Source organism: Eubalaena glacialis, chromosome 9 (genome assembly GCF_028564815.1).
Source record: "Eubalaena glacialis isolate mEubGla1 chromosome 9, mEubGla1.1.hap2.+ XY, whole genome shotgun sequence".
Classification (NCBI taxonomy): domain Eukaryota; kingdom Metazoa; phylum Chordata; class Mammalia; order Artiodactyla; family Balaenidae; genus Eubalaena; species Eubalaena glacialis.
This window is the reverse complement of record NC_083724.1, coordinates 99,151,085-99,177,342: the sequence shown is the minus strand read 5'-3', so window position 1 is coordinate 99,177,342 and position 26,258 is coordinate 99,151,085. Positions and strand designations below refer to the sequence as shown.

Here is a 26,258-nt window from a genome sequence, read left to right as displayed (position 1 = left end):
GACCTAATGAAACTTAAAAGCTTATGCACAGCAAAGGAAACCATAAACAAGACAAAAAGACAACCCTCAGAATGGGAGAAATCATTTGCAGATGAAGCAACTGACAAAGGGTTAATCTTCAAAATATACAAGCAGCTCATGCAGCTCAACATAAAAAAAACAAACAACCCAATGCAAATATGGGCAGAAGACCTAAATAGACATTTCTCCAAAGAAGATATACAGATTGCCAACAAACACATGAAAGGATGCTCAACATCACTAATCATTAGAGAAATGCAAATCAAAACCACAATGAGGTATCACCTCACATGGGTCAGAATGCCCATCATCAAAAAATCTACAAACAATAAATGCTGGTGAGGGTGTGGAGAAAAGGGAACTGTCCTGCACTGTTGGTGGGAATGTAAATTGATACAGCCACTATGGAGAACAGTATGGAGGTTCCTTAAAAAACTAAAAATAGAACTACCCTATGACCCAGCAATCCCACTACTGGGCACATACCCTGAGAAAACTGTAATTCAAAAAGAGACATGTACCACAATGTTCATTGCAGCACTATTTACAATAGTCAGGACATGGAAGCAACCTAACTGTCCATCGACAGATGAATGCATAAAGAAGATGTGGCACGTATACACAATGGAATATTACTTAGCTATAAAAAAGAAATGAAATTGAGTTATTTATGAGAGGTGGATGGACCTAGAGTCTGTCATACAGAGTGAAGTAAGCCAGAAAGAGAAAAACAAATATTGTATGCTAACACATATATATGGAATCCAGAAAAAAAAAGTGGTTCTGATGAATTCATGGCCAGAACCGGAATAATAACACAGACATAGAGAATGGACTTGAGGACACAGGGTGGGAAGGGTACGCTGGGACGAAGTGAGAGAGTAGCACTGACATATATACACTACCAAATGTAAAATAGATAGCTAGTGGGAAGCAGCTGCATAGCACAGGGAGATCAGCTAGGTGCTTTGTTACCACCTAGAGGGGTGGGATAGGGAGGGTGGGAGGGAGGCGCAAGAGGGAGGGGATATGGGGATATATGTATACATACAGCTGATTCACTTTTTTATACAGCAGGAACTAACCCAACATTGTAAAGCTATTATACTCCAATAAAGATGTTTAAGAAAAAACAAAAAGAAACTATCTCAAAGGCATTTTTTTACAGTCCTTCCTTCATAGTAAGGTAATGCTATTAAATAATCCAGTCCATCCACAAATAGCTCCCCATATCTGCTGTAGTGTCTTCTACCATATCATTCTATATTTATGCATGTGTGAGATAATAAGTGTTCTAAACATTCTTATTTTGATAACCTGAACCTGTTGTTACTTCTGGGCTCTTGTCCTCTCCAAGTTACACAGTAAAGCCCATGGCAAATGGGAAGAAGTTCAGTGTTGGTTCCTGCCTCATATCCCTTACTGTGCCACTGCCTCTTGGACCATAGTTTCCTCCACCGTAAGTTTCTCTTATGTTCCTACTGCCACCAAAATATCCACTCTTCATTGGACCATAGATATAAGGTTGCTAATTATAATTTCTAAAAACATTCTAATTTCCACTTCCATAATTTTTTCCTGCATAGTTGTCATAATCACCTCTGTAGCCTCCCCACTACCCACCTCCGGCTGCCAGATCCAGATCCTCCACTATTATATCTTCATCTTCCTCCTTCATAACCTGTGCTACTTCTAAAATTGCCACCTCCAGATCTTCCTCCGTACCCATTATAGTTATCCCCAAATCCATGTCCTCTTCCATATCCATTAGATCCTACTCTAAACTTGCCTCATGATCCTGGTCCCAAAATTCACTGCCTCTGCACGAATCCCTCAAAGTCTCCTCTGCCACTCCTAGAACTTTGGACTTCCTGTGTTTCTTGTCTAGATAAAGCCTTTCTTACTTCTGACCACTGATGGTATGGTATTGCTGCAATACAGTTTAATCCACATGATCATGGTTATCAAAAGTAGTAAACCCAGAACTTCCCTTGTGGTCAAGTGGTTAAGACTCTGCCCTTTCAAAGCGGGGGATGTGGGTTCAATCCCTGATCAGGGATCCCATGTGCCGCACAGTGCAGCCAAAAAAAAAAAAAAAGTAATAAACCCAATGCTTCTTTTCTTTACAGACTGCCAATGCCTCCTTTCTTTCCACACTGCCTATCAGTAATTATCTCAAATGACATCAACTTTTCCATAGTCCTTGCAGTAATCTCTAAGCTGATGTTCTTTGGTATCTTCTTTAGTTCCACCAACAAACAGCTTCTTCAGTTACATGAGTGCCAGGTTTTCCAGATTCCTCTCTGGCTATGGCATATTTTGGCTCAATCACTCTTCCATCAATTGAATGAGATTTTGCAGCCATGGCAGCATCAACCTTAGCTATGGATGAAAACGTTACAAAACCAAATACTCTTGAGTTTTGCTTGCAGGATCTCTCATTACCACAGTCTGTAAGTTTTCCCCATGGCTCATAGTAGTTCCTCAAGCTTTCTTCTGTGGTTTCAAAGCTTAAGCCACCAATAATGTTTACAGAAATGTCCCTTTTCTCTCTCAATAGCAGACTCAGTCACTTCAGCTGGATTTCAGCCCAGACAGATGAGAGAGATGTCCACCAATGAGCATGAGCATACTTGTCCTGACACTGTTGTCTTGAGGCATTCTTTTCTTGATGGTCTCTGCTTCAGTGTAATGCATGCAGAGGCTTTCCATACCACAAGATGGTTTTCAAAATCATTTATATTTCATGTTAGATCTATGATTTCTCTTTTTATATTTGTTTTGTGAGCTAGCTTAATTTCCCCAAATAACTATTTTTTCTCAAACTTTCCAAACTGAAGCTTTCCATCTTTCTCAATTTTCCTCCCTCTCTCCCTTCCATTTTATTGATTTTCCCTTTAGTTCCATTCAGCTGACTTGCATTACTGTCACACTGATTATTATAGTTTTATATTAAAATGCTAATAATAGAGCAAACTGGGTTTTATTATTTATCACCATTTTCTGATAAATATCATCAATATAGTCATCCAGATATATATTAGAATTACTTTGTGGTGTTGAAATATATGCAAATGTTATTTTAAGTGAATTTTATTAAATTTACTGCTCATTTTATGGGAAACCTTGAATCTAGTTTCAAAAGTTTTTTATGTAAGAATATATATATTTCTGCATACACAATTCATGTACAAATGAAAGTGACTTTTAAGATTTCTGAAACATATTTGACATACTTCTCCCCTAAATTTAACATAAAGATTCTCTCAATCAGGCATTTAGGCCTAATTTTGCCCCTGTCATTGAGGCAAAATTCTTGTGAGAATTCTTTACTCCACACCATGTGAATTATGAAGGTTTCCACTCTGTCTGGCAGGAATAGGCACTATTCCTGGCCCTATGTGAGCTCACGGTATTTCTCTCTAATCTTTTTCAGTTTCTTTCCTGGGGGGTTGCACATGTGCACATTGGTTGGCACTCAACTGACACTTGAGGAAGAGGACCCTCCACTTGGATTTCCCTTCTCTGTCCTGTGACCTGAAATTTCTCTCCATCCAGTGATGTTCAAAGTCTCATCTGGTTTCTTACCTATTTCTCAGGGTTCATTGCTCTTCATTGTCTTATGTCCAATGTCTTCAAACCTGTCATTTCATATATTTTGTTTTTTTTTAAAGTTGATTTAGGCAAGAGGTTAAATCTGGTTCTCATTACTTCATTTTGAGTAAATAGGAAGTAATTTGAAAACACTTTCGTCAAGTTCCTAGAAAAAGAGTATGTCTGTTTATTAATACTTTTTTAATATAAATTTATTTTATTTATTTTGGCTGCATTGGGTCTTCGTTGCTACACGCAGGCTTTCTCTAGTTGTGGCAAGCGGGAGATACTCTTCTTTGCTGTGCACGGGCTTCTCATTGTGGTGGCTTCTCTTGTTGCGGAGCACGGGCTCTAGGCACACGGGCTTCAGTAGCTGTGGCACGTGGGCTCAGTAGTTGTGGCACACGGGCCCTAGAGCACAGGTTCAGTAGTTGTGGCACACAGGCTTAGTTGCTCTGTGGCATGTGGGATCTTCCCAGACCAGGGTTCGAACCTGTGTCCCCTGCATTGGCAGACAGATTCTTAACCACTGCACCACCAGGGAAGCCCTGTTTATTAATATTTTAAATGTTTCTAAGCTTCCTAGTCTGTTACATCTAATCAGCGATTTTTGTATTAGTAAAATAATTTTAATTTTAGTTATTGTAGCTTTAAATGTCTTCATGCTTAGTTTTTCCTCATTTTTTCTTCTAATTATTGTTATTATTTTTAATAAACTTCAGAATATTTCCTCTTTAAAAAAGAAAAAATGCCAGGACCTTTGGCATATTTTAGAAGTTCATTCATTACGCGCTGTTATTTAAATATAAAAACACTAGGGTGGGGCTTCCCTGGTGGCGCAGTGGTTGAGAATCTGCCTGCCAATGCAGGGCACACGGGTTCGAGCCCTGATCTGGGAAGATCCCACATGCCGCGGAGCAACTGGGCCCGTGAGCCACAATTACTGAGCCTGCGCGTCTGGAGCCTGTGCTCCGCAACAAGCGAGGCCGCGATAGTGAGAGGCCCGCGCACCGCGATGAAGAGTGGCCCCCGCTTGCCACAACTGGAGAAAGCCCTCGCACAGAAACGAAGACCCAACACAGCCATAAATAAATAAATAAATAAATAAAAGAAAGGCAAGTAACTTTAAAAAAAAAAAAAGTAACTTAAAAAAAAAAAAGAAAACACTAGGGTGAATCTGCAGTATGGAGGACAAGTACACATCCAGGTGACTAAAAACTAAGAGGACCCCACAAATTAAAAAAGAAAGATTTTAGTGCTCATCTGAACCACCCTTCTAATGTACCTGAAAGTCACTTTACTAGACTTTACTTATCTAATTTTCCACAATTTCTCCCAGAGCCCAAGTGGCTGTAATTATGGATCTTGAGCGCGGGTTCCAACGGAGCAGAGGGGAGGCGTACTGGAGCTGAACAACCGGGTCCAGTGGGGAAATGTGCCCGCGCCCCGGCGCATTGTGGGTAATGTAGTCCCGCGCCCACCAGTGATCTGGCGAGCACGGTCTTGAGCTTCGGAGCCTTCTGGATAGTGCTGCGTCGCGCCCCGGGGCATTTTGGGTATTGTAGTCCCGCCCAGAGGTATTGTGGGTATCGCACTTCCGCTTCGCGCTGTCGTATTTCTGGACATTGTGACCATCTTTTAACGCTCGTGGTGAGCAAGCCCGCCTATGGCCGCTGACTCCCGGGGATAGAGGGTTGGGAAAACTTGGCGAGGGCAGGCGGGGTTGGTCTGCCCTGTCCGCGGGTTCCTTGAGGTTTGATTGTTTTCCGGACGGGGTCGGACGCAGTCCGCCTAGTAGGGGTTGTGGGCTGGGGTCTCGGGTCTCGCGCTGTCCGGCGGTGCTGGGGAGCCAGCGTCCTGTCCCGGAGGGGTCTGGACTGGTGCAGGTGATTTGGGGGACATAAGTACCCCTCGCCCGGAGCAGACGTCTCCACTGCTGGGGCGCGCAGCTCGGGCATCCTTCCTGTGTCTTAATTGGGGAGCGCGGCTCGGGCATCCTTCCTGGGTCTTAATTGGGGAGCGCGGCTGGGTGGTGCCAACCATGGTGATGGAGGCGCCGCTTGGCCTCGATGTCCCGGATTTTGGGGGAAGGACTGGCCTGGGGCAAACACTCAGACTTGCCTTGATTGGGGTGGGGAGGACGACTTGGGTCAGCGGCATCGGGGCCCGCAGGCTCCTGGGGGAGTTGGAAGGGCCTGGTGGGAGTCAGACATCCCCGGGTTTGCGTGGGGCGTCCTTGTGCCCAGATCTGCGACTCCAGAAGTTGTGTGGCTCCTCCGGCGCTGGGGCTCTTCCAGGAGCGTGGGGTGGAGCAAGTGGAGTGCAGCCCACGGGGCAGGGAAGAGAGGAGTGGGTGGTAAGACGTCCAGACTTAAGTTTTATTTTAAATTTTGCATTATGAAAACATTGTAAATATACACAGAAGTAGCCGCGAGGTCTCCTGGATTCATCGCGCAGATTCACCACTTATGAATGAGAGCCCTATCCTTTCTCCCCCAAATCTGCAACCTCAAGTGTGCGTCTCTTTGGGCATTGCCTTTCCCTCGGGGCCTATCCCAGGCCTGCTGTGGGAGCCCCGCCCTCCATAGGGAGAGTTCAAATCCAGGTCTGCCTCTTTCTCGTAGTCACTTTGAGCAAGGTACTGAACCTCCTGGGGCTGTTGGGAGTGTGGAAAAGGTAAAACGGGTGTCTGGTACATGCTAATATGACGTTCATTTCAATAACGTTCAATAACCCCCATAGGCACATAGAAGATTAATGTCATGCTGGATATCAGCATGACATGAGAGAAGACTTATTCTAAAACCCATACCCCAATTCTGTCCCTCGTATTGTCCTTCCCTTCCATACCTGGTTCTGATACCTTACTTTAGTGAAGTGCTCCCCAGCTGCAGGCTTGGGGGTTTCCAGCCCGCTGTCTGTGCTGGGAGAGAATCCTGAGGCCAGAACCACTTCTGTTGTACCAGGTTTGCCGTGGAGCACTCTGCTCCCTCACATCCAGAGGGGACTGCCCGTTAGGGAGGAGAGAACTCCTAGGGGCCTGGCAGCCCTGCCTCAGATGGGTACCACTTCCTTGTTGTGTTCTTGTCTTTAGTCATAATGGAGGGTGTGTCCTTGATATCTTATGCCAAAGTCATAATCCCTTTGGGGCACAGCTGCAGGTGGTTTCCCAGGAAGCCAGGCTTGTTCTTGAAGGGGCACATTCCTATGCCCTCATTCAGGGCTTTCCATCTTCTTGGGAGTTGCTCCTGCATTGTCCTGCATTGTTTCTCTCCATATACATTCACACTGTTGTATTCTCAGGGCCTTAGAGTGCTGCCAAAACAACTATGGTGAAAAGTACTGTTTTGTTAGCGGTAGTCCTGTGTTGGCAGTGTGCTTTCTATTCACTGCCATATTTTATTTTCTCAGTCACCTTGCACATTAGGTAGTTGAATTCTCATTTTCTAGAGAGCGAAATGGTGTAGTAGAGGATTAAGTAACTTTTACTTTGGAGCTAGCTGATCTTCTTTAACTTTCAAAGTTTTAATGAAAATTTAAAAGGAGCTGCTCTATTTTTCACGTTTGTCTCATACATCTAATGCTGATAAAGATAAAATATATGTTCATTTTCTCCTGATCATTGGTCTCAGCCCCTAACACTAATGGTGACATTAATGACACCAGCAGAAGGCTGGAATCAGACCAGTGTTTGAAGTCCACATACCACCCACCCCTACCCCCACCCCCATAAAGTTTTTTCTCCTTTCCTTTTTTGGGGGTATAGAAGGAGATGGAGTTATTACATTTAAAATTTATTATGAAAATTTTACAAATGCAGCCAAAAGTAGTGAGAATACTGAAAGAGCATCTTTGTACCCCTCACTCAGCTTCAGCAGTTGTTAACATTCTGCTCTTCTCTTTCTTTTAGTTTTCTCTGTTGTAGTATTTTACAGCAAATCCCAGGTATTTTACCTGTGAATACTTCAGTGTGCATCGTTTTTGAATAAGGACTTTAAAGAAAACAACCTTTATACCAAATGGCACACCCAACAAAATTAACCATAATTCCTTAATGTCATCTAATATTCAGCCTGTGTTCAGTTACCCCATTTGTCTCAAAATGCCTTGCTACAGTTTACATCCTACTCTCTTAACCCAGTTAAGAGGCATGAACAGGGAAATATTTGGAATTCTGTCTTCTGATTCTCCCCTTCCCCTGTCTTTGTACCCACTCTTGCTTTGCTGATCTTTGTTAATAGCAGGAGTCCACCTCTGGGCACTTACTCCTTGACCTCAGCGTTCTTCTTGCCTCCTTGTGTTTTACAGATTTTCCCACTAATCTGATGAGCTGTTAAATCCAGTCAATTCTTCCCTTTCTCCTCTCCCCTCACCTTTGTGTTAGCTCAGCATAATTTGTCTTTCCCCATGTTCTAGTTTGTCTGTTAAAAAAGGAACCTCCCTTTGGGCTCTGAAGTTGGACTCTTAGGCTCCACCACCTATTGACTCTGTGACCTTGGATATTGCCTCTGTTCTGTGTGCCTCCCTTTTTCTTATCTGTAAAATGGGGTTGATAGCAATGTCAGGGTTGTTGTGAGGTGGAAATGTGCCTGTGCTTCTGAAGTGGTTAGGGTGCCTGGCGCACAGTGAGTGCTCAGGGAAAAGTGAATTGTGGTGATGATTATCATCAATTCTGAATTGCCCCCCCAACACACCTTTTCAGAATTATCCTTTACTCTTCACTCTGATTGGACTCTGTCTTACAGTCACATGGGAATATATTCTATTCCATGCAGTTGTATTCCTTCATGCCTTTTTTTTATTTTTTGAATTTTATTTATTTTTTTATACAGCAGGTTCTTAGTAGTTATCCATTTTAAACATATTAGTGTATATATGTCAATCCCAATCTCCCAATTCATACCACCACCACCACCACCACCTCCGCCACTTTCCCCCCTTGGTGTCCATACGTTTGTTCTCTACATCTGTGTCTCAATTTCTGCCCTGCAAACTCGTTCATCTGTACCATTTTTCTAGGTTCCACATATATGTGTTAATATACGATATTTGTTTTTCTCTTTCTGACTTACTTCACTCTGTATGACAGTCTCTAGATCCATCCACATCTCTACAAATGACTCAATTTCGTTCCTTTTTATGGCTGAGTAATATTCCATTGTATATATGGACCACATATTCTTTATCCATTCATCTGTCGATGGGCATTTAGGTTGCTTCCATGACCTGGCTATCATAAATAGTGCTGCAATGAACATTGGGGTGCATGTGTCTTTTTGAATTATGGTTTTCTCTGGGTATATGCCAAGTAGTGGGATTGCTGGGTCATATGGTAATTCTATTTTTAGTTTTTTAAGGAACCTCCATACTGTTCTCCATAGTGGCTGTATCAATTTACATTCCCACCAACAGTGAAGAGGGTTCCCTTTTCTCCACACCCTCTCCAGCATTTGCTGTTTGTAGATTTTCTGATGATGCCCATTCTAACTGGTGTGAGGTGATACCTCACTGGAGTTTTGATTTGCATTTCTCTAATAAGAAGTGATGTTGAGCAGCTTTTCATGTGCTTCTTGGCCATCTGTATGTCTTCCTTGGAGAAATGTCTATTTAGGTCTTCTGCCCATTTTTGGATTGGGTTATTTGTTTTTTTTAATATCGAGCTGCATGAGCTGTTTATATGTTTTGGAGATTAATCCTTTGTCCATTGATTCATTTGCAAATATTTTCTCCCATTCTGAGGGTTGTCTTTTTGTCTTGTTTGTAGTTTCTTTTGCTTTGCAAAAGCTTTTAAGTTTCATTAGGTCCCATTTGTTTATTTTTGTTTTTATTTCCATCACTCTAGGAGGTGGGTCAAAAAATATCTTGCTGTGATTTATGTCAAAGAGTGTTCTTCCTATGTGTTCCTCTAAGAGTTTTATAGTGTCCAGTCTTACATTTAGGTCTTTAATCCATTTTGAGTTTATTTTTCTGTATGTTAGGGAGTGTTCTAATTTCATTCTTTTACATGTGGCTGTCCAGTTTCCCCAGCACCACTTATTGAAGAGACTGTCTTTTCTCCATTGTATATCCTTGCCTCCTTTTTCATAGATTAGTTGACAATAGGTGCGTGAGTTTATCTCTGGGCTTTCTATCCTGTTCCATTGATCTATATTTCTGTTTTTGTGCCAGTACCATATTGTCTTGATGACTGTAGCTTTGTAGTATAGTTTGAAGTCAGGGAGTCTGATTCCTCCAGCTCCGTTTTTTTCCTTCAAGACTGCTTTGGCTATTCGGGGTCTTTTGTGTCTCCATACAAATTTTAAGATGATTTGTTCTAGTTCTGTAAAAAATGCCATTGGTAATTTGATAGGGATTGCATTGAATCTGTAAATTGCTTTTGGTAGTATAGTCATTTTTCACAATATTGATTCTTCCAATCCAAGAACATGGTATATCTCTCCATCTGTTTGTATCATCTTTAATTTCTTTCATCAGTGTCTTATAGTTTTCTGCATACAGGTCTTTTGTCTCCCTAGGTAGGTTTATTCCTAGGTATTTTATTCTTTTTGTTGCAGTGGTAAATGGGAGTGCTTCCTTAATTTCTCTTTCAGATTTTTCATCATTAGTGTATAAGAATGCAAGAGATTTCTGTGCATTAATTTTGTATCCTGCAACTTTACCAAATTCATTGATTAGCTCTAGTAGTTTTCTGGTGGCATCTTTAGGATTCTCTATGTATAGTATCATGTCATCTGCAAACAGTGACAGTTTTACTTCTTCTTTTCCAATTTGGATTCCTTTTATTTCTTTTTCTTCTCTGATTGCCGTGGCTAGGACTTCCTAAACTATGTTGAATAATAGTGGTGAGAGTGGGCATCCTTGTCTTATTCCTGATCTTAGAGGAAATGCTTTCAGTTTTTCACCATTGAGGATGATGTTTGCTGTGGGTTTGTTGTATATGGCCTTTATTATGTTGAGGTAGGTTCCCTCTATGCCCACTTTCTGGAGAGTTTTTATCATAAATGGGTGTTGAATTTTGTCAAAAGCTTTTTCTGCATCTATTGAGATGATCATATGGTTTTTCTTCTTCAATTTGTTAATATGCTGTATCACATTGATTGATTTGCATATATTGAAGTATCCTTGCATCCCTGGGATAAATCCCACTTGATCATGGTGTATGATCCTTTTAATGTGTTGTTGGATTCTGCTTGCTAGTATTTTGTTGAGGATTTTTGCATCTATATTCGTCAGTGATATTGGTCTGTAATTTTCTTTTTTTGTAGTGTCTTTGTCTCGTTTTGGTATCAGGGTGATGGTGGCCTCATAGGATGAGTTTGGGAATGTTCCTTCCTCTGCAATTTTTTTGGAAGAGTTTGAGAAGGATGGGTGTTAGCTCTTCTCTAAATGTTTGATAGAATTCACCTGTGAAGCCATCTGGTCCTTGGCTTTTGTTTGTTGGAAGATTTTTAATCACAGTTTCAATTTCATTACTTGTGATTGGTCTGTTCATATTTTCTCTTTCTTCCTGGTTCAGTCTTGGAAGGTTATACCTTTCTAAGAATTTGTCCATTTCTTCCAGGTTGTCCATTTTATTGACATAGAGTTGCTTGTAGTCGTCTCTTAGGATGCTTTGTATTTCTGCGGTGTCTGTTGTAACTTCTCCTTTTTCATTTCTAATTTTATTGATTTGAGTCCTCTCCTTCTTTTTCTTGATGAGTGTGGCTAATGGTTTATCAATTTTGTTTATCTTCTCAAAGAACCAGCTTTAAGCTTTATTGATCTTTGCTATTGTTTTCTTTGTTTCTTTTTCATTTATTTCTGCTCTGATGTTTATGATTTCTTTCCTTCTACTAAATTTAGGTTTTGTTTATTCCTCTTTCTCTAGTTCCTTTAGGTGTAAGGTTAGGTTGTTTATTTAAGATTTTTCTTGTTTGTTGAGGTAGGCTTGTATAGCTATAGACTTCCCTCTTAGAACTGCTTTTGCTGCATCCCATAGGTTTTGGATCATCGTGTTTTCATTGTCATTTGTCTCTAGGTATTTTGTGATTTCCTCTTTGATTTCTTCAGTGATCTCTTGGTTATTTAGTAACGTATTGTTTAGCCTCCATGTGTTTGTGTTTTTTACGTTTTTTTCCCTGTAATTGATTTCTAATCTCATAGTGTTGTGGTCAGAAAAGATGCTTGATATGATTTCAGTTTTCTTAAATTTACTGAGGCTTGATTTGTGACCCAAGATGTGATCTGTCCTGGAGAATGATCCGTGTGCACTTGAGAAGAAAGTGTAATCTGCAGTTTTTGGGTGGAATGTCCTATAAATATCAATTAAATCTTCACTCTCATTATTCTGAATTCTTTTTCTGGAAGGTTGCCTATCTCCACTTCATTTAGTTGTTTTTCTGGGGTTTTATCTTGTTCCTTCATCTGGTACATAGCCCTCTGCCTTTTCATCTTGTCTATCTTTCTGTGAATGTGATTTTTGTTCCACAGGCTGCAGGATTGTAGTTCTTCTTGCTTCTGCTCTCTGCCCTCTGGTGGATGAGGCTATCTAAGAGGCTTGTGAAAGTTTCCTGATGGGAGGGACTCCATGGTGGGTAGAGCTGGTTGTTGCTCTGGTGGGCAGCTCAGTAAAACTTTAATCCACTTGTCTGCTGATGGGTGGGGCTGGGTTTCCTCCCTGTTGGTTGTTTGGCCTGAGGCGACCCAACACTGGAGCCTACCTGGGCTCTTTGGTGGGGCTAATGGGGACTCTGGGAGGGCTCATGCCAAGGAGTACTTCCGAGAACTTCTGCTGCCAGTGTCCGTGTCCTCATGGTGAGCCACAGCCACTGCCCGCCTCTGCAGGAGACCCTCCAACACTAGCAGGTAGGTCTGGTTCAGTCTCCTATGGGGTCACTGCTCCTTGCCCTGGGTCCCAGTGCGCACACTACTTTGTGTGTGCCCTCCAAGAGTGGAGTTTCTGTTTCCCCCAGTCCTGTTGAAGTCCTGCAGTCAAATCCCGCTAGCCTTCGAAGTCTGATTCTCTAGGAATTCCTCCTCCCGTTGCTGGACCCCCAGCTTGGGAAACCTGACGTGGGGCTCAGAACCTTCACTCCAGTGCATGGACTTCTGTGGCATAAGTGTTCTCCAGTTTGTGAGTCACCCACCCAGCAGTTATGGGATTTGATTTTATTGTGATTGCTCCTCTCCTACCGTCTCATTGTGGCTTCTCCTTGTCTTTGGATGTGGGGTATCTTTTTTGGTGAGTCCCAGTGTCTTCCTGTCAATGATTGTTCAGCAGTTAGTTGTGATTCCGGTGCTCTCATAAGAGGGAGTGAGAGCATGTCCTTCTACTCTGCCATCTTGAACCAATCTCTTCCTTCATGCCTTTATGCTTCACAAATTCACTCTTGTTATCTAAGTAGCTCAGATGTTTCTCCAGTGCAAAGACTTCTCAATGTTCTCTGGCAGAATTACTCCTATTGCTCCCTTTAGTCCCAGAGCACCTTATACGTGAGGACTCCAGGGCTTGCATGGTACATCCTGTTTGTCCCACTGGTTTTGAGATGGTGCTTTGAGGGACGGGCACCTTGTCTGCTCCTCATGGGTCACTGATTGGCACCCAACTGTGAGGATATGGGGGGTTGTCCTTTCTGCCTGGAAAGGTTTTTAGGAAGAATGATGGAAACTCAAGTGGAAAAGGGGGTTAGGCTATTATTGGGGTAGACCGTGGGTGCCAAGATAATAGGTGTGGACCTTTTTTGTGGTCATTGGGACCCACTGCAGGGTTTTGAGCAGAGAAGGCTCATCATTTCTTCCTTCAGTTATTACCTCATCTCTGTGTTCTCCTTTATAATGGAAATCATCAAGAGAGTTGTCTATGTTTGATAATCCAGTTTTTCTCTGCCCAATCTCTAATTAATTTCCAGCTATTTGGGATTTTTAAAAATAATTTATTGTTACTGATTTCTTATTCAATTCCATTCAAGTCAAAGAACCTTCATAGTGTTTTCCACAGTGCCTATACAGTGCACTAGGGTTTCAGTTTCTCCACATCCTCGCCAAAACTTGTTATTTTGTCTGTGTGTGTATGTTGTTTTTAGTTTTTTAAATAAAGGCCATTATAATGGGTAGAGGTGCTATCTCATTGTGGTATTGATTTGTATTTCCCTGATAATTTGTAATGCTTAGCGTCTTTTCATATGCTGTTGGCCATTGTATCTCTTCTTTGGAGAAATGTTTATTTAAGTCCTTAGTCCATTTTTTAGTCTGGATATATGTTTTTTGTTAGTGAGTTGGAGTTCTTTATATATTCGGGATATTAACCCTTTATCTGATACATGGTTTGCATCTATTTTCTCTTATTCCATAAATTGCCTTTTCACTTTGTTGTTTGTTCTCCTTGCTGCACAGAAGTTTTTAAGTTTAATGTAGTCTCATTTGTCTATTTTTGCTGTTGTTGCTTGTGCTTTTCGTGTTATATCCACGAAATTATTGCCTATTCCAATGTCATGAAGCTTTTTCCCTATGTTTCCTTCTAGGAGTTTTATAGTTTCAGGCCTGGGGTTTAGCAATTTTAATATTTGCAAATAATCAACCTTTGGCTTTTTAATTTTCTTTGGAGTTTCATTTATATTACATTGATATTTTTTCCTCTTTATTATTTTCTTCTTTTTTTTCCTTTTCATTTCCTAGCTTCTTAAGGTGGGAGCTGGAGTTGTTTTTTTAAATTAAAACTTTTCTGGTGTATTCATTTAAAGCTATAAGTTTCCCTTTAAGAACTGCCTTAGCTGCTGTATTTGTTGCTAGAATTGCCATAATAAAGCACCACAGACTGGGTGGCTTACACGACAGAGATTGATTTTCTTTCAATTCTGGAGGCTAGAAGTTAAAGATCAAGCTGTTGGCAGTGTTGGTTTCTTCTGAGGCCCTTCTTTGGCTTGTAGCTGGCTGTCTTCTCCCTGTTTACATGGGCTTCCCTCTGGACCTGCCTGTGTTCAAATTTCCTCTTATAAGGACACCAGTTATATTGGATTAGGGCCTACCCTAATAATGCCATTTTAACCTAATCACGTCTTTGAAGACCTATCTAAAAATACAATCACATTCTAAGGCACTGGAGGTTATGAATTCACATATGAATTTCATAGGGGACACAATAACACCTGTAATAGATCTATATCACAAATTTGGTTAGCTGTCATATGTTTCGATATGTTGTGTTTATTAGAATCATTCAGTTAAAAGTATTTCTAAATGTCCCATGGAATTTTTTCTTTCATCCATATCTCCTTTAGACCAGTGTTGCTTTACTGATTCCTACTTTAATTCCATCTTGGGCAAAGAACATACTCTTTTTAAGTTTCAGTCCTTTGAAATTGGTGACTTGTTTTATATGCCTTGGAATTTCATTTTCCTTGGTTAATATTCTTTGTGCCCCTTCTACACTTGCAGGGTTTAGCATTCTATAAATGTCAATTTGATCAATACTGCCTGATAGTATTTTTTAAACCTTCTGTTTTGCTTCTTTACTGTTAGTTTGCTTTTTCATTTACTGAGAAGTGTATAAAGTTTTTTTAACTGTGATTATGATTGTTTCTCTTTTCCACTCTGTCATTTTTTTCCTTCATGTATTTTTTCCAGTCTATGACTTGACTTTTTATTTTCTTGCCAGTATCTTTTGCAGAACAGAAGTCTTTTAATCCTAACAGAATCCACCTTATCAATATTTTTCTTTCATTGGTTGTGTTTTTGGTGTTATATCTGAAGAGACACTGCCAAGTCCCTGGTCACCTAAATTTTCTCCCATGTTATTTTCTAGGAGTTTTATAGTTTCATATTTTACCTTTAGCTCTGCTATCCATTTTTTAAAAATCAATTAATTAATTAATTAATTAATGGCTGTGTTGGGTCTTCGTTGCAGTGCGCAGTCTTCTTATGGTGGTGGCTTCTCTTGTTCTGGAGCACAGGCTCTAGGCACACAGGCTTCAGTAGCTGTGGCACGCAGGCTCAGTAGTTGTGGCTCACGGGCTCTAGAGTGCAGGCTCAGTAGTTGTGGCGCATGGGCTTAGTTGCTCCGCGGCACGTGGGATCTTCCTAGACCAGGGCTCGAACCATGTCTCCTGCATTGGCAGGAGGATTCTTAACCACTGAGCCACCAGGGAAGTCCCTGCTATCCATTTTGAGTTAATTTTTGAGGAAGGTATAAGGTCTGTGTATGTGGATGTTCACTTGTTCCAGTACTGCCCATTTATTGAAAAGATAGTCCTTTCTCCATTAAATTTTCCTTGCTCAGTTGACTTTATTTATGTGAGTCTATTTCTATGCTCTCTATTCTGTTCCATTGATCCATTTGTCTATTTTTTTAATTTATTTTTTGCCAATACCACACTTTCTTAATTCCTGTAGCTTTATAGTAAGTTGCAAAATCTGGTCAGGTCAGTCTTCTGACTTTGTTGTTCTTCAGTATTGTGTTGGCTCTTCTGGGCCCTTGCCTTTCCGTATAAACTTTAGAACCAGTTTGTTGATATCTTCAAAGTAACTTGCTGGGATTTTAATGGATTGAATGTATAGATCAAGTTGGGAAGAACTGACATCTTAACAATATCAGGTCTCCCTATCCATAATATGGACTATCCATTTTATTAGATCTTTGATTTTTTTTCAGCAGAGTTTTGTAGTTTTCCTCATACAGATCTTATACAAAATTTTAAAAGATTTATACCTAAGTATTTCATTTTTCTGGGTGCTAATGTTGTGTTGTTGATTTCAAAATCCATCTGTTCATGGCTGGTATAGGAAAGCAGTTGATTTTTGTATATTAACCTTGTATCCTGCAGCTTTGATATATCACTTGTTCTAGAAATTTCTTGTTGATTCTTTGGGATTTTCTGCATAGACAATCAGGTCATCTGCAGACAAAGACAGTTTTATTTCTTCCTTCCCAATCAGTATACCTTTTATTTCCCTTTCTTATCTTCTTACATTAGCTTGGAATTCCAGCACGGTGTTGAATAGGAGTGGTGAAAGGTGACATTCTTGCCTTGTTTTTGATCTTAGTGGATAGCATCTAGTTTCTCAGCATTAAATATGGTGTTAGTTGTAGATTTTGCACTTTTAATTTAAGCATAGCCACAATTATTTGCAGAGAGTATTAGCACAGCCCATTTTTAGCCTAATCCTAACAAAATTAATATTGATTCTTTAATGTCATCTAATATCTTATCAGTGTTCATATTTCCTTGATTGCCTCCAAAATGTCTAAACAAGGTCCACACATTGTATTTGATTGCTGTGTCACTTAAGTCTTCCTTTTATTCCATAAGACCTCCCTCTTTTTATGCTATTAACTTGTTGAAATCTTCATATTTTAAAAAAATTGCAAATTATGTCAGTTCACCCTCAGTACTTCAGCATCATTTCTTAATAATGACTTGTTTTTCTCTATATCCAGAATATCATGATCCTACCTAACAATATTTACAATAATTATCTAACATCATCTAATACCCAGTTCATTTGAATTGGCCTTCATAGTCCCCAAAATGTTTTTCAGTTCATTTGTGCAGACTAGTCAGTCAAGGCTAATAGGTGACATCTGAAGAATGGTTTATCTCTTAAGTGGATTTGCATTAAGGACAATCTCTCCTCTTAAAAATTTTGTCATGAAATTGACTTGTTGAAGACCTAAGGTATTTTATGACTGCTCATTCTTAAATTTCAAGTCACATTTCAAATCTTGGGTATATAAGTGAAGGGGAAGGTGCAATACTCGGGATATTAACCCTTTATCTGATACATGGTTTGCATCTATTTTCTCTCATTCCATAAATTGCCTTTTCACTTTGTTGTTTGTTCCCCAGAACAGAGTCACAAAAAACAGGCAATTCTCCCTCTCCTGCATATGGTTTCTACCGTGCTTCAAGTCCCCCCGTCCCCCAAATCTACATTCTGTCCTGAGCTGTAGTGGTCTTTCTGTTTTGAATTTCCTAGGCCTTGTCCTTTGGCCTCAGGGCTGATGTGGATGGGGAGCTTCTATTTTCACTATGATAGGTCACTTTATTTCTCAATGTGAATGCTCACCTGTGGGCACTATGAGGCCCTTTCCTCTTAATGGAGTCCACACAGTGACTTAATAGAGTCTCATCCAGCTGGTGGGGCTGTGGACTTCATTTCCCAACTGGAGATTGGGACTAAACCTGCTGCTGGCCCAGCTCTGGGAGCCTTATTTACAGGACACTGGTTAAGAGTGGATGGCTCTGATGCCCTCTGCAACCTGCCTTCCTTACCTCCTTCTTGCCTCTGCTGAACTGGGAGGCTGGATAGAAGGGTACTTCTCCCAAGCACCCCCTCACTTCTCTTCTCTTTCCCCAGCTCTGCCTCTGCAACTTGACTCTTCTCTAGGAAGAGCACTCAGCAGACCAAGAATATGGCCCCAGGGCTCCTGACAACCAGGGATGAGGTGAGTCCTGAAATTTCTTCCTAGCTCTTGCAGGATGGACCCATTGCCTTTTCTTGTCTTGGAGCTGCCTTGTTGGTAACTAGCCCTGATCTTGGAGGTGTGGTTCATCTTACCTGGAGCCTTTTCTCAGACTCCTCTGCTCCATTCATGACCTATGCATTCATCAAGTAGTAAAATGTTATCAACGCAGTTAAAACACAGTCATGCATATATACACTACCAGATGTACAATAGATAGCTAGTGGGAAGCAGCCGCATAGCACAGGGAGATCAGCTCAGTGCTTTGTGACCACCTAGAGGGGTGGGATGGGGAGGGTGGGAGGGAGGGAGATGCAAGAGGGAAGAGATATGGGAACATATGTATATGTATAACTGATTCACTTTGTTATAAAGCAGAAACTAACACACCATTGTAAAGCAATTATACTTCAATAAAGATGTTTAAAAAAAAAACAAAAAAAAAACACAGTCATGCTTATGTGCCCAGTGACTCCCAAGGCTTAAAAAAGTGAAGGAAGGCTTTCAAGGAAGGAGCTGCCTGAGCTGCCCCTGACAGATTTGGCAAGTTGAAGAGCTGAGGGAATGCATTCCTGTGGTAATGTGGCTGGAAGCCTATCACGTCTCAGAGAGCAGGTGACCTGCAGGCTGTCCCTCATCATATGGGAAGCTTGGAGCAGTCAGTGGCCTTTCGTCACATCATTTTTCTCTGTTTAGAGGTGAGGATGCTGATCTGCTGTCTGTTGGTGATTCATGGGTAGATTTAGTTTGGCTGACCCCATGCTTTATATTTGGGTTTTCCACACTTAAAAATTGGAAGATTACACCTAAGTCCTGAGTCCACACTCTTGGTGTGTATGACAAGTAGCTGGAGCCAAACGGCATCTCCATGGTGTAGTCACACCCCGTTGTGCCCCTTAACCCCACGGCTGAGGTGCCTGATTCATTCATTACTTGCCTTGCCCCTGAAGGCTTTGCTTTCACCCCCTCTGAGCCTGGATGGAAGTAGCACAGCCAGAATCCTGAAAGCCAGGCTGAGGAGTGTGGACTTGAACCTGGAACAAGTTCGGTTTTGAAGGATTCTGAGAAGGAATTTGCCATAAATAGTAATCGAATGAATGTATGTCCTGAAGGGAAGATTTTCTAATCCCTGAGACTAGGCATATTGTGAACTTGACATAATCAAATGGAGTTAACATTTACTGACCACCTAAACAGATGCCAGGTGGGATGCTTATGCTGATTATATCAATTACCAAAAATAGTGTCAGTTGGGCTAATTAAGTTTTGCTTTGCCTGTCCTAAAAATATGACAAGTGTAGAATTTTTTTGTAAGATCTGAACTTGATCATAATACTGAGCTCATATAGTGGATATTTGTCTGTTACTGTATCAGTTAAAAATGATTGGTTTTGATGTTATCAGATATCGTTGAGGGCTGTATGTCCCTCAGTTGTCAAATCTTTTATACCTTTGAGAGAAAATGTTTATGTAGTGCATGCAATTCAGAATGTTCCCGTGGTGCGGGGTTGGGGGGGGGGATGCTTTTCTTTTGTATGTTTCACTTTACCATTTCTGATGTTAATAGAGAAGCATTCTTGGCCAAAATGGAACATTACTTTTCCTGTCTCTATTCTGCCACTTCCTGTGGGATCCTTAGCACACCCTGAACCTTATCCTATCTATGACCAACATCTCTCAGTGTACATTTTTTTCTTTTATTCATTCATGAAAAATTGATTCCAGGGCACGAGCATCTGAGTAGGTTTGTTTTTTAAGGTGAAGTTTCCGTATCTGCAAATGTAAGACACTTATAACATAGCTGTTTCATAAATGGACCCAATCTCAACTTACTTTGAAAGTACAGAAGAACAAAGGGGTTTGTTTGTTTTTATGTTTGTTATTGAGGCATAGAAATTATATATTTTAGGGTTCTTTAAATTGCATTTTCAGGTACTTTGTTATATGTCAGTTCTGAATTATATAGAATATTCTGACCTATATGTACATCATGACATTTAGGCATTTTTTCCTAAGGGGTTTTACCTGAGAGGAGAAATTGGAATATGCATTAGAGTTGTGACATAGAAGGGGGTTGTACCTAGAGGCTATTAACTAGTAGGAAATTAGCACTCTTTTATTTAATCTCAAAAAATTTTTTTGAATGTCTGCTGTGTGCAGGAGCCTTTGATGGTTTACAGACAGTGTTACCTATAGCACAGCCTCCTTTCTTATAAGACTTCCAACTTTTTTAGGGGTTTACCTATCACTGGAATTAAATATTTTGAAAAGTTTTCATTGACATATAATTCATTTCCAATAAAATTTGCCCTTTTAAAGAGTACAATTCAGTAGATTTTAATATATTCACAGAGTTGTGCAACAGTCACCACTATCTAATTCCATAATGTTTTCAGACCCACCCCCACCCCAAAGAAACCCTGCACGCATTAGGCGTCACTCCCCATTCTCCCCTCCCCCAGCTCTTGACAACCACTAATCTATTTTTATAGCTTTGGTTGTTCTGGATGTTTCATATAAATGGACTCATATAATATGTGGTTTTTTGTGTCTGTTTTCTTTCACTTAGCATAATATTTTCAAGATTCATCCGCATTGTAGCCCAAATCAGTAATATTTCATTCTGCTTTAAGGTTGAATAGTATTCCATTGTATGGCTATGAGACATTTTGTTTATTCATTTATCTATTGATGGACATTTCAATTATTCCTATCACTTGAATTTAATTAATATTTTTGGTCTGTGTGCATCTGACTGATTTTAATGATAAAATTGTAGTGTATTAAAACTAGTGACTACCCCACTGTCATACCTTTAAAGCAAAGAAACCACAAACATTCATATTGAAATCAATGACTCTACAGGTTAAAAACATTCACAGATTTTCACTATTCCATCCCACTGTTTCTCAGTCATTGGAAATTTAACCTGTTCTCAATGTTTGAGAACCTATTTCTGTAGGAAATTTTGTTCATGAAATGAATTTTGGACTTAACACAAAATATGGCCAAGTGAAGAGACATGAGTGTTTTAAATCATATGAGCTACAACTCTATAGTAGAGTATCTGTGTTCTTTTGTCTGCTTTCAAAACCATCCACAAGATGCTCTAACACCTCTGCTCTCTATTCTACCACTAGCTTACCTTTCCCTCCTGCCAGATGTTTTACCCTACCCATATCATAGGCTTTCTCCCTCTCCTGCACATGGCATCTGTGTTCCCTTCCTCCCTACATGCCTCATCTTGATTCTTAGCCCTCTGCTTTTTCCTCAACTATTCTGAATCTTACTCATCTTTTAAATTTTAATTTTTTTTGATATATAGTTTACATACCATAATTCACCCTGTGGATGAAATCATCAGACAAGGACTTTTAAGTCTCTACATTAACTATGCCCAATGAGGAAAGGAAAACATAGCACTCACTATCAGCTATCAGATAAAATCAACTTCAAGACAAAGGGAAAGAAGACCATTTCGGAATGATAAAGGAGTCACTTCATCAGGAGGACATAAGAGTTATGTGTGTATATAACTGTTCAAAATAACAAACCTTCAAAATAATTGTCAGAATTAAAGGGAGAAAAAGGCCCCCCTTTGAGTAATTGATAGAACAACTAGGTAAAAAATTAGTAAAGACATAGATGATCTGAAGAAAACTAGCAACTGTGTTATCCTGGTTGATAATTATAGAACACTGCACCCTACAACTGTAGAATACACATTCTTTTCAAGTACATTAGGTATGCTCACCAAGACAGACTATATTGGGCGTCTATAAAGGAAGTCTTAATAAATTTAAAAAGATTTAAAGAATACAAAGTATATTCTATGACTAAGAGAATTGTATTAGAAGTCAACAATAAGATAAATTTAAAATATTGGAAATTAAACAACACACGCTTTACTAATCCTTACATCAAAGAAGAAATTGTAAGAGAAATTAGAACAGGGTGATAATGGAAATACAACATATCGAAGCTTGTGGGAGGCTAACCTGGGTAGTTCTCCCTTGCCAGCCCTCTAGCAGTGCCCTCCACCACTTCTGGGGCTAGGGTCTCTGTGCTAGCCCCACCCCTGGCATCCAACTTGGAGACCCATGCAGTGTCCCCAGAGGGACTGAGAGGAAGACAGAGTATTGCTGATTGGGCCCCCATATTCTCTCTCTCACTTGACTTTCTGTTCCTTGTTGGGGAAGCTCATGGTCTGTGATTTGATGATGAGGTTACAAGGATTAGCAGTTGGGAAGTGACTGGAATGAACACCCCAGTGCCATCACCTGCTTGCTTTCTTAGACTGGGATAGAGGCAGCTACATGTGGCCACAGTGCTAGCTTGCCAATCGGCTGATGAGCCACTCTGGACTTTATCTGAATTACTTTGGTATCAGGCACATTGCGCCCAAAAGCAAGATCTCCTTTGCCTAATGAGAAAGAACTTCAAGACAGAAACATCATAGGCTCTGCCTTCAGTGGACTAATGTTGAATAGGAGAAAATTCATGTATACAACCTAAATCAAAACAGGCAATTCTGCAATAAAGATGGAGACAAACCATCTTATTTTGTGACAGAAGAAATCTCAGATAATGGTTCCTTCTTGGTAATGGGGATGGTCTTGAGGCATGGTCCTTGGGAGCCTGGTTTGGGGAAAGCTTGTAACATTGGCTCAGATTAGATTCCTCCAAGACCCTCCCTGAGGAATTCTCTTGTATTTCTGGCAAGTGACCATGCCTCCCCAAATTCTGCAGGAACAAGAACCAAGGGATTTGATGAGTGTAGGAGCAATGTCAGTCTAAACTCAGACTTTCCTACAAGGAGAGTGATACTTCAGGAAGAAGAACCCACAATTGTGTCATTTATGGCAGAGGCTTCAGATTCAATTATGAACTTGGGCAACATCAGAAAATTCATTTTGGTGAGAAACCCTATGTGTGTGATAATGGAAGTAAATGCTTCACTGAAAGCTCAAAACTTACTCAGTATCAGAGGATTCATACTGGAGAGAAACTTTACAAGTGTACTGAATATTTTAAAAGCTTCAGTCAAAATTCTAATCTTCAGCATTAGAGATTTCACACTGGAGAGAAACCCATGGATGTAACAATATAGGAAAAGAAAGGATTTAAATCCATCTCAAATCTCTTTCAGCACCAGAGCATCCATTTGGGAGAGAAACTTAAAAATCTGGTAAGTGTGAGATAGATAGCCTTTAGTTAGAACTCATACCTTGTTCCACGTAGGCAAACTTACAAACTCATAGGGAGAAGCCCTATGAGTGTAAGGTGTGTGGGAAATCCTTTATCTGTAGCTTATATCTAACCCAACACCAAAGAATCTACTTCAGAGAGAAGCCCTACAGATGTGATGAATGTGGGAGGGGCTTCTGTTTGAACTCAGAACTTGGCCAGCACCAAAGAAGTTACAGCTTGGGAAAAAAGCCATACAAATGTAGTATCTATAGGGAGTGCTTCAGCCAGAGCTTCTACAATCATTACCACCACAGAATCCCCACTGGTGAGAAACTCTATGGATGTGTAAGTGTGGGAAAGCCTTTTGTCAAATTGCAAATCTTATTCAGCATCAGGAAGTTTATACTGGAGAGAAACCCTCTGTATTAGACTGCTAGGGCTGCCATAAAAGAGTATCACACACTAGGTGACCTAAACAACATAAATTTTATTTTCTCACAGTTCTGGGGGCTGGAAAATCTTAGATCCAGGTGCAGCCAATTCAGTTCCTGGTAAGGATTCTTCCTGGCTTGTAGATGGCTGGCTTCTTGCTGTGTGTTCATATGGCAGAGACAGAGTTCTGGTGTCTCTTCCTCTTATAAGGCACCATTCCTATTGGATCAGGGCCCCACCCTTATGACCTCACTTAGCCTCAATACTTCCTTAGAGGCCCCATCTCTAAATACAACCAAATTGGGGTTAAGGCTTCAACATAATTTTGTGGGACATAATTCAGTCCAGGGCATTCCACCCCCGGCCCTTCAAAATTCATGTCCTTCTGACATGAACATACATTATTTCATCTTAACAGCCCCCCCAGATCTTAACTCATACCAGCATCAACTTTAAAGCCCAAAGTCTCGTCTAAATATCTAAATCAGATACAGGTGAGACATGAGTAAAGGTACCATTTATCCTAAGGTAAAATTCCTCTCCAGTTGTGAACCTGTGAAACCAGGCAAGTTATGTACTTGCAAAATAAAATGATGGACAGGAGTAGGTTACACATTCCCATTCTAAACGGGAGAAATCAGAAGGAAGATAGGGTGAAGGATTCTAAATACGTCCAAACCTAGCAAGGTAAATTGTATTAGATCCTAAGGCTGGAGAATAACCCTCTGGTTTGATGTTCTACTCTCCAGGCCCACGGGATTGGCAGTACCCCTTTGGCCCAGAGGGGTGACCCTGCCTCTGTGGCTTTCTGAGAGGGCCCTGCTGTAAGCAAGGAGTGGCAGCCTTGCCCCCTGGGCCTGTGGTGGGATTAGCAGCCCTGACAACTTACGAATAGCCTCTCTTTCCTTGAAGGATAATGCATATTCACACTCTTCCTGTTTCATCCCATTTTCTGTGCCTACTTTAGTCGCAGCTGCAGTGTTTTTGTGGGTATACTTCCATCTTTTCCTGGCTTCTGCTGAGATGGCTGATTAAATTCATGGTTCACACCCATACTAATTACCTTATCAAATTGTTCAGATATGCCCTCAGTGTTCTCCTCAGAACAAGTTTTCTCTCTCTTTTTTTACAATGTAGATAAGTTAAGAATTTTCCAATCTTCAGTATGGGTTCATTTTTTACTTAACAATTCCTTCTTCAATTCATCTCCTTTCACATTTTACCATAAGTAGTCAGGAGGAACCAAGCCACTCCTTAACACTGCTTTGAAATCTCGGTGAAATATCCAGTCTCATCACTCACAAGTTCAGCCTTCCACAGAACACTAGAACACAGTTCACTCGAGTTCTTTGCCACTCTATAGCAAGGATCACCTTTCCTCCAGTTTCCAGTAACCTGTTCCTCATTTCCATCTGAGACATCACCAGAATGTCCTTTAACATCTATATTTCTGCCATCATTTTTTTCATTATTTATGTATTCTCTAAAAAGATGGAACTTTTCAGCTCTTCTCTTTCTGAGCCCTCATAAAAATCACCTTTAATGTTTGTATTTCTACCAACAGTCCCTTCATGTCAATCTCAGATTTTTCTAGCATGCACCACAAAATTCTTCCAGTCTCTACCCATCATACAGTTTCAAAGCCATGTCCACAGTTTTAGGAATTTGTTACAGCAGCACCCCACTGTCAGTACCAAAATCTGTATTAGTCTGCTAGGGCTGCCATAACAAAATACCATTGACTGGTGACTTAAACAACAGAAATTTATTTCTCACAGTTTTCAAAGCTGGGAAGTTAAAATTAGGGTACTGGCTGATTTGGTTCCTGGTGAGGGCTCTCTTCCTGGCTTTCATACTGCTGCCTTCTTGTTGTGTGCTCACATAGCAGCATCAGAAAGAGAGTAAGCTCTGGTCTCTTCTTCTTATAAGGTACCAACCCTATCAGGGCCCTACCTTTCTGACCTCATTTAACCTTATCCCTTGCATGCCATATCTCCAAATATAGACACATTGAGAATAAGGGGTCAACATGAATTTTGAGGGGACACAATTTAGTCCATAGCACCCCACAAATGTTATGAGTGTGGAAAAACCTTTAGTCAAAATTCACAACAAGCATCAGAGAGTACACAAGTAAAAATTCACAGGGGTGGAGAGAACCCTTAAATACAGTGAATGTGAAACTCTGGATTTGTTCAGTGTCAAGAAAACTGATAGAGGGAGAAAGGCCATAGATACAAGTGACATGTAGGAAGCTTCAATGTGCTAAGCCCATATGGAGCCTGACTCCACATCAGAGTGTTGACACCAGGAAGCGTAAGGAACATGAGGAAGATTCTGATGATACTCAGTGTATGTAAGATCATGAGAGCCCTGTGAATAATCTCGTTCCAATTTGTTGGAAGTATTAGTCTGGGCCATCTACTAGGATATGGAAAGTGCCCTTGGAAACACATCTCCTTAAAAGTGACTTTAAAATTTTTTGTTGATGTGAAATTCACATAACATAAAGTTAGCCATTTTAATATGTACAATTCAGTGGCATTTAATACATTCACAGTGTTGTGCAACCATCACCTCTATC

The 26,258-nt window shown here is 40.5% G+C and overlaps 1 protein-coding gene and 1 pseudogene across 3 annotated transcripts in view; one reads left to right on the top strand and one right to left on the bottom strand.

Moving 5' to 3' along the window:
• Positions 1-1,378: 1,378 nt before the first annotated feature.
• LOC133097373 (heterogeneous nuclear ribonucleoproteins A2/B1-like) lies at positions 1,379-2,733 on the bottom strand (annotated as a pseudogene).
• Positions 2,734-5,219: 2,486 nt separating this feature from the next.
• The window catches only part of ZNF169 (zinc finger protein 169), a 50,334-nt gene continuing 29,295 nt past the window's right edge, over positions 5,220-26,258 (top strand). Inside the window, exons 1-2 of one of the 3 annotated variants that reach the window (XM_061200622.1) lie at positions 5,220-5,265; positions 17,947-18,034. In XM_061200622.1, the coding sequence (XP_061056605.1) occupies positions 18,002-18,034 (33 nt within the window). In that variant the 5' untranslated portion in view covers positions 5,220-5,265; positions 17,947-18,001. Of the gene's footprint in view, positions 5,266-12,285; positions 12,460-17,946; positions 18,035-26,258 lie in introns of those variants that run through there. The other 2 variants (XM_061200621.1, XM_061200623.1) reach the window with 2 other exon arrangements.